Here is a 9,076-nt window from a genome sequence, read left to right on the forward strand (position 1 = left end):
CTCCCATCCCAAAAAAGCACCCAACATGAAATGACATTCTATGTTTGAATAAAAAGACTAACCAGAACTTGATGTGAGCTTTGTAAAGGCATAGCGCAAACCTACAAATGTATCACATTGATTTCCAAAGTCTTTTTTTATTGCATTAGCATATCTGAAATTTGTGTTGAGCTACAAATAAATGGCTAGTAAAATGTGTTATTATCACGAAATCACCTTTTCTATTCTATTAAAAATAAAATCCACCAGGAAACTTTATTTTCAAAATTGCAAACACAAATCCTGTTTGTTTTGATGAAGGTGCCCTGAGTGACACAAGCGTCATAGTGACAGCTGTTTGCATTCCCAGTATGCATTGCCACTATGTACAATACGTCATATCTCAGTGATATTATTCATGACCCAACACCTTCATGCACATCCCATCTGACGCTTGAATTATTTGGAAAGTTCACTTTTAAAACTCACTCGGCCCACAGAAAGACAAACTGCTAAGAGGTTCTTGTAAACCCATTAGTGCAGGCTTCTTGCTGCGCAGCATAAATTGAGATTAGAGAGATTAGACTTTAATGCTTCCTAATGTCTGCGGCGTCCAACTCGGGCATACCCTTTCCCATCTCTGTTACTGTTACTGTCTATTCTCAACTGCTTGCTCTCTGGGCCCATTGTGTGCTACCATGAAGGCTCCTTTTGTCCTGCTGCTGGTCCTCTCCCTGGCTGGCCACAGTAAGTTTTGATTAACACTGTGGAAATGGTCCCTTACTATATTGTGGTTCACTTTTCGCTATAATGTGCATTTTATTTTTAAATACAATCCTGAATTCTGCTCACTAATTGACTTCCTCTTGTTTACATAATGTAGTTCTGCATGCTGTTTTTTGCAGCTCACAACCTACATTGTGTCCTAATTGACGTCCTGTAATTTTCTTTACAGTGTAGTACTTCTTTTTTTGCATTGCTTTGCACTACTTTTTTACACTGCTTTTTTTGCAGTGTACGACCCCTTCTACCCTTAACACATTATTCTGCATCCTGATTGGCTAAAAATACCAATTCGAATCCATCTGCTCCACGCCATGTCTCCTATACAGCACGTAATTTGACGATTCGACTCACATGACAGGATGATTACAACAGGTTTTGACTTGTTTCATGAAAATAACACATACGAAAACAATTTTACTGTATTTTTTTTTTTGCAAAGCAAGTGAGTATACAATGTGTGTCACAAAATTGTTTCAGCAATATTGGATAAAATTATGTTGGTTAAAAGAGGGAATCTCTATTTCGTTGGATGCTTGACAAATGCCTGATAGGGTTTATATCTGGAGACAAGTTTAGTCAGTCCAGCAAATTTAGCAAAGCAGTGGCCATCTGGAAAGTGAAGTGTGTTTTCAAGATAATAATAATAATAATAATAAATAATAATAATAATAATAATAATAATAATAATAATAATAAATTTCATTTATACGCGCCTTTCAAAACTGTCAAGGTCACTTTATAGTCATCATGCGGCAATACTGCCCTGCTGTCCATATTCCAAATGAAATAATCATGCATGTCAATAGTCAGAGTAATCATTGGAATTGATTGTCCTGAACTGCTGCTGGCGGCATTTTATGCAAAATCATGACATTCCCATCAGCATGCTTGACAGTAGGTAAGACACTCTTTGTCTTTCCTTACCTGGTTGCTGCCACACATGCTTGACAGCATGTAAACCAAAGTTTATCTGGGTCTCATCAGATCACAGGACTTGATAAACTGCTGGTTTTCTTGATCATTACAGTTAGAAGAGGCTTCTTTCTGTCAAAGCCATGCAAAAAAATCTTGAAGCACTGTGCAGCATGGATGATCTTCTTAGAGTCAAATTCAGATGCCATATTAGTTGTCCGTCTTGGGCACATCGGCTCAAACCAAAATGTTCTCCTCAAGTTACCAATGCAAATCAAAGCTGCTGTATTGTGGTGCTTGTGTAGAGTATTTTCATTGTCAAGTTCTGAGAATTGTTTCTGAGGAAGGTAACAGAAAAATGCCCGCAAGGCTGAGTCAGTTTTGATCATTGTGTTTTTTTTTTCCTCCGGAGAATGATTGTATCTTATTTACTAAACGGTTATTTAAAACAGTCTTTCAACCTACAGTGCTTTCAATTTTACAATTTGACAATAGTTTCAAGATTTTACTCGAACCAAACCTCTAAAGATGGAGGACACTGATTTGCTGTGGCGACCCCTTGAAGGGAAAAGCCGAAAGGAAAAGAACACTCAAATAAATACAGTAAAGTCTCGTTATATCGATATTCAAGGGAGTCCGAAAAATATCGATATAACCGGGACTATCGATATATCCGATCCTGCGCCGAACTGCATTAAACAAAAGCCGCCAAAAGAGGGCAGCCAAGCGCCATATAAGAAACGGAGCTGGCCATTAGCTCCCTTTTTTTTGGGTCAGAGATGTTCCCCCAATGTTGCCTCAAAATGGCACATATAATTCTTTAATGATTGTAAACATGTATGCTTTAATCTTCAGAACTACAGTGTATTTGAAACATATTCATAACTGGATGTGTAACAAGAAAGCATATTATCCGAATCTGAAGCCATTGTTTGGATTCACAAGCAATGCAAGACGTCTTGGCGTGAAGTCATTTTTGTTTGCATTTGAATAAAAAGTGACATCGGCTGTCCTTTAATACACAGTATGGAATGTTAATAATTTTCAAAATCATCGCGCTTCAGCAGACAAAACAAGAAACATTGTTGCAAAAAACGATTGCATTCATATACAGTACAGTGGGCATGTACATAACACAACAGGGAAACTGCAACGCTTACATCTTACTGTATTATGTATACAATTTAAAAAAGTCATCAATCTTCTTCTGCTTCCCATTTTTACCTTTTAACACAAACACTTCAATCTCGTCTGCTACACACGAGCTAGCGTCTGAAAATGAAAACGGCTCTGCTACACGGGTGCTGGGCATGTAACCAAGTCACCTGACCAAGTCGACCAATGGCGCGACTGATGGCGTGACACGTAACCAAGACACGTGACCAAGTTGACCAATGGCGCGACCGATGGCGTGTCACGTGACAAAGTCACACGGCCAAGTCGACCAATAGCGCGACCGATGGCGACTCATGTGACCAAGTCGACCAATTGCGCGACCGATGGCGGCTCACGTAACAAGACACGTGACCAAGTTGACCAATGGCGCGACGGATATATCGATATAAACAACAAAAATGGCCGGCGGGGGATGAAAAGGAGCACCGTAATAACCGGATTATCATAATAACCGGGTATCGTACTAAACGGTACTAATTATACATAAAAAGACTAGAAATGTGCAAGGGAAATGAAAATAGTATCGTAATAAGCGGTACTATCGATATAACCGATATCGATATAACGAGACTTTACTGTATATATTACATGGGTTGTAGTGACTCATTGTCCTTTATGGAAATTTTTCCATATTGAGAGTATATATATATATTTTTATCACTAGACAACACTTGTCAGGTCAGTTCTATCTTTAAAAATATGACAATGCTCTCTGTTTGCTGATTGTAGTTTGCTGCGTTGTAAAAAAAAAATACAAATAATTAAAAAAAAAAAACACTGTACTGGATGTCATGAGTTTGTGCACATGTACCTAATGAAGTGTCCGGTGAATGTACATGCTTATTTTCAAATCAGCTGTTCTCCCCTGTACTGTCTGCAAAGGCGGTGCCCTGAAATGCCACATGTGTGCTGCATCCAGCGAGGATGACTGCAACAAACAAGGCTCTGCCTCCTGCCCGCAGTACGCTGATGCCTGCGCCACCATCACTGGACCTCGTCAGTAAATACTCATGCAGTACATCCGCATGACCAAATATTTAAAAATATTGAATAAATCTTTCCTTTATTCAGAGTAGTGACGATGGTTAGCAAGAATTTAGGATGCAACAATTTCCCAACCCTTCCACAGTGTCCCAAACTGTGTGTATCTGAGGATGACGCCTTATACTTATGTCCAAAACGTTTATTGTGGAACACCGTGAAAACTAAAATACATTTACAACAATAATCGGCATTTCTACAATATGTTCGACAAGACATACAGTAAATAAGCAAATTAACAACGTACAGTGTGCATCATGTAAACCGAAAGTAGACAGACTTTAATAACGCTGAATTTATCGTTCTTTTTCTCTGGCGATTTCTCCCGAAATGTCTCTCGTAGTTTTTCTCTCGCACATCGAACACGTAACACGGAACCGGAAGTGATCACGACAAAATATGCCAAACAAAGTATTGAGGAGGATTTTAAGACAAACGTGAATATGAATGTTCACCTAGAAACATTAAACACTTTTATAAAACAACAAGACCAAATAAAGTACATATATGTTGTCAAGGCAACCAATGACTCAATATTGGCGCCAGTTACACTGTCTTCTAGTGACGTGCAGTGAGGTTCATGGCTGGTGAGGCACTGACGTCATCACAGTCAGATTTACAAACATATGAACTCTACAGAGTAGCTTATTCACCATTTGATTGGCAACAGTGTTTTGTTTAAAATGTCATGTCAGCATTCTTTATATAAACTGTAGCATAGAAAAAAATAATTTAAAAAAACTTTATTATCGTGTTACCTTTACTTATAAATGAAGTCCATGCGCCGCTCCTTCTGAACAAAGGCATCTATACCTTCTTTGTAGAAGCCTTCCTGATCTTTCTTCAGTTTTAAAAGTCTCTCTATTTCTTTCAATTGAGATATGTAATCCTCCATTCTGAAAAAATGACTGGATGTTTACCGTAGCTTGCTGTCACTAATTCGATTATTCTGCAGCCGAGGTGCAAGAAGAATCTCTGTAATCACCAGCGCCCCCTGTCATGAGGCAGTAGAACGGTGTGCCTCACCTATGCACACAGTTTTGATACAAATAAAATAAAATAAACGCTGTAGTACAGTGTTTATAATGTAAAGTGACTCTACATTATATACACCAGCTAAACTGTAGAAATTTAGTTCATATACTAAACGTGTTTGAACGCTTTAATAGCGATATGCAGAGGGACAGCAATGCGGTCTCACTGTAGAGCAAGCCAGCGCAGTTAGCATAGTGATTGTGCAATCCATGGTGAGGCTCAGCCGGCTGCTGCCTCACCGCTCGTCTCGACTTAGTATTTGAACGGTAAATGTGAAAATTCAGCGATTTGGAAAAAAAAATCCAAAAATGGTGAAGTTAAATGGAAAATAACTTTAAAGTACAAATCACTCAATAAATATAACAGTTTCATTTATTTTGTCATTTGATATTTCCATGATGACAGGTGAGGCTCCCCTGACTGCACGTCACTAGTGTCTTCCTATGGAGGATCTTGAACTATGGATTTTTTTTCTTTCAGACACCGTACTCAAGTCATGCAGCTACAAGGCTTTCTGTGACAAAGCTCACGGTAGCAACGCCGGTGCCAAGATGGAATGCTGTTATGGCGACAACTGTAACAGCCCGCACAGAAGTCACAGTCAGGGAAACCAGCACCGGAGCGGCACGGCAGCTCTGTCCAGCAACCCTGTGTTGTTGCTCAGTGCCGTGCTTTTGCGTATATCCTCCAGCCACATGTAAACGCTCTTAACAACACTGTTTATTGTATTCGCCTACGGTGATTGTCTTTTATCACACGATTCACCCAAGCGCTCCCACCCGCTCTTTCTGTGGTGTCCCACTGAGATTTTTACAACGTCTTGAATGTTAGGATGAGTTCCTGCGTTCCTGTGGTTATAGTAATTTCAATAGTGTGAGCTATTAAAAAAAGGGGTTTAATGGTAGTCTTCCAAGGTTAGTCAGTTCGTTGTCGCCTCATCAAGGTTGTTTTCCTCTACATTTGTGATTTGTGGGCTTCTTCCGAAAACCTGGATCTTTATTTTAAACATCGACTTCTATTACGTTTGATAGAGGTTATCATCTCGAAATGATCAAATTGGTCAATGTGTCATAGACTGCAATGTTTTAAACATCTGTTAACACATTCACTGCCATTCACGAATTTATTCAAGAATTGAAAAGCATGACCTGGAGCGCCATTCCCAAATTTGTTCAGGTTTTTGATTTGAAGCTTTGGTCAGACCTCTAGTAATGTTTTCCCTCCCACGAGGGAGCCGCATTTGCCTTTTGTACAGCCACCCCCACTTCCAATGCAGATAACTCTAGAGCACAGGTGTCCACGTCAAGGCCGTGGTTCTAAAGCCGACCCACTACTTCATTTTATTCAGCCCGCGAAAGCAAATCTAACTTGCTGAACTCTAAACCAAAATTTCAAATTGTCCCATTTAAACGACAAAAACAGTCATTATTTTTTACTTCACATTTGAAAACTAGTTATTCATTATTTTGTTGTGTGCTTTGTACATAATATGTGGAGATGATGAAACATTTATATGGTTTTCCAAAATTCATAACGGCCCTCCAAGGGAAACAATAATAACAATAATACATTGAATTTCTAAGCGCCCTTCAAAACTCTCAAGGACTCTTTACAGTCACTTAATTTTTTTGTGCGGGTGAGCAGCAGCAGTCATTCGCGCCACCGTTCACTCTACCCGGAAGTAACACAGTAGCAAAGGAAGAGGAAAGGAAAGAAAGGAAACAAAACTACGATGTGGCCCGCGACAAATATGAGTTTGACACCACTGCTCTAGAGCTCTAAAGTCAGCTCAAAATAAAGGTGTTTAAGGTTTCTTACACTGCACTGTATGTTTATGTAGTCCTAGAACTCAATAATCTGTGGGTCCTGCAATTTGAGTGAAAATGACAAAAACCCAGGCACTGGAGTGGACACATATTTGCACATCGTCTGGCAGTGAATGAGCTAATATTTACTCGATCATATTACTTAGTCTTAACTATATTTTGGAAAGTCCAAGATCATGGCTACATTCACACTGCAGAGCTTGATGCCCGATTTGAAATTGTTGATATTATCCAATATTTTTGCTTATCGCTCGCGCTAATTTTTAACACCAGTCCTTAGTTGAACTCTTCCACAAAACTTACAGTATAACACATAAAATAAATATCGGATAGTAAGGCCATATCACATTAATCAACAAACAGTAATCCATTATGGGTCCTTGTGTACACTATTTACCCGCCCAAGGACCCCATGAGTATAGCCAAGCAGGCCTGTTATAAAATTAGGTAATGCATGATGGGACATGATTAGTCAAAGTCAAAGTCATCTTTATGATGCATTTGTAGGAATGTTGTAGAAGTGATCATTCGAATATGTATCCTTTTCAGAAGGGGAGTCAATTGAATATGTTAATACTATAAGCACTGCATTCAAATCTCATTTGTTCAAACTGTTTTTAGTTTCTTGTCCTTGGCATGTTTTTTTTTTTTTTAATGTTTCTATCTTGCTTTTCTGTCACGTATTTTTAGTGCTATGCACATTATAATAAGCCGGACTGTGTTTAGTGCTTTAATTATATTTATTTGTTTCATGTCAGCTTGTGTAAATAAAAGATACATTGACAACCATACTATTTGACACAGTTCACCCCCGGTGCATAACCCACAAGGTTGTCTTGAAGTAACAGGATATGAAATGAACAGGGTGGATCTGGTCATGTGATGTGCTGCAACTTCCTCTAAACAGGCAGTCACAGTTCTTCCCTAGGCAAAAGATGAGCATGATGGAAGACAGCTGGCAAGTATCGAGCAAGGAGCGTAGCCTTCATTAGGTGTCTGTCTCCAAATGCTCAAAGACATAATCAAAGATGAAGGGCATCCATGTATTCTCTGTGTTGACTATAACTCAAGCTTTCATCCCCTGATTGTGTGCTTAAGGATGCAACGCGACTCCAGCAACTTTAGTTCTCTTTTTGCATAATTCACAATCGACTTTCTTCTTCAAAGAAAATCAAAGTAAGTCAATGAGTTAAGAATCAAAAACACTCCATTTAGTACACCAGCAGTGAAGACTGATTTTGCCTTTATCCACCATTACAATAATTAAATAAAACAAATGGATGTTACTGATGGAGAAATTTAGCTTGAATGTCAAAGGATATAAATGGCCACCACACTCTGGAATGACACGTATTTTACACAAAGTAAATTTCAGAGTCTGAACCACTTCAAACTAGTGTATGTGGCCATACCATCAGGTTTTCCTGTTTGTGCATTCCAAAATGAAAAATGAATATTTTGCCAAAGCTTAATCAAACCACTACATCTTGTTTTATTTACAAACCACTGACATGGTGTGCAAGGGCAAAATCACTAACATTTCCATGTCTGTGTAGTGCAATCATTATAATTTAATAAAAATCATATGGACTGTAATATATCACTGTCCAACTAACCTTCAACCATTAGTGATCTTTGTGACAAACACAAGCCAACAGCACATTTTCATCTGAGATAGCTTTATGTGTTTAAAACAATAATTTGGAAAGTCAAAGATCTGCACACTGCAGTGCTTGATGCCCAATTGGTTTCACTGATAAAAGATTGCCCAATAAAAATTTTTACCGTGATGTAATTTACAGCTATTACATTCCCTCAAAAAAATAAAATCCTTATTCATAAATCTTGGTGGGTCAATTATTTTATGTTAATATCATTACAAAAAATTTATTTGAAGGGAAAAAAACAAGGAAAGATATGGAATGAGTGCAAAACAAAAATGATTAATAAAATATGAACATATGTCAACCAGTCTGGTTGTTCCACCAAATATGCATTTGGTGGAGCTCTCTTGCCAAACAGGGACACGGGCCTCGCATTGACCAATATTTCTTATAACGTCAGACGTCAAATAAGTCGAGTGAAGCACAGCGACGGGACGAAAACCAAAGTTCGCGGAGCGTCAACACCCCTGTCAATCAGGATGAATGGTAATGCACTTACAGAACGAAAGGTGGAAGAACCCACCCAACCACAGAGACCTCCCAAGGAGGACAAGATCTAAGGGCACAGAACAAGTGTGAAGTGGCCAAAAGCTATCGAGAAAAGAGAGTGGGAAACCGTCAATAACGATCTGACCAAAATCTTGGAGCAACAAGTGG

At 38.8% G+C, this 9,076-nt stretch overlaps 1 protein-coding gene across 1 annotated transcript; it reads left to right on the forward strand.

Moving 5' to 3' along the window:
• The first annotated feature begins 354 nt into the window (after positions 1-354).
• On the forward strand, positions 355-8,592 carry LOC148899210 (uncharacterized). The gene is made up of 3 exons (XM_088994292.1): positions 355-726; positions 3,709-3,849; positions 5,410-8,592. The coding sequence occupies exons 1-3, from the start codon at positions 570-572 to the stop codon at positions 5,628-5,630; spliced, it is 519 nt and encodes a 172-aa protein (XP_088850418.1). The 5' UTR covers positions 355-569; the 3' UTR covers positions 5,631-8,592.
• The last annotated feature ends 484 nt before the right edge of the window (positions 8,593-9,076 follow it).

The sequence above is a fragment of the Hippocampus bargibanti genome, linkage group LG04, assembly GCF_051943395.1.
Source record: "Hippocampus bargibanti isolate YZ-2025 linkage group LG04, ASM5194339v1, whole genome shotgun sequence".
In the NCBI taxonomy this organism is placed as follows: Eukaryota; Metazoa; Chordata; class Actinopteri; order Syngnathiformes; family Syngnathidae; genus Hippocampus; species Hippocampus bargibanti.

What these genes read in the sequence shown, in the direction of transcription:
- LOC148899210 (XM_088994292.1), top strand. Translation starts at nt 570, where the DNA reads ATGCTTCCTAATGTCTGCGGCGTCCAACTCGGGCATACCCTTTCCCAT. An exon ending in CCTCTCCCTGGCTGGCCACA is followed by an intron (nt 727 to 3,708) that starts GTAAGTTTTGAT and finishes TTTTCAAATCAG; the next exon opens with CTGTTCTCCCCTGTACTGTC. An exon ending in CGCCACCATCACTGGACCTC is followed by an intron (nt 3,850 to 5,409) that starts GTCAGTAAATAC and finishes TTTTTCTTTCAG; the next exon opens with ACACCGTACTCAAGTCATGC.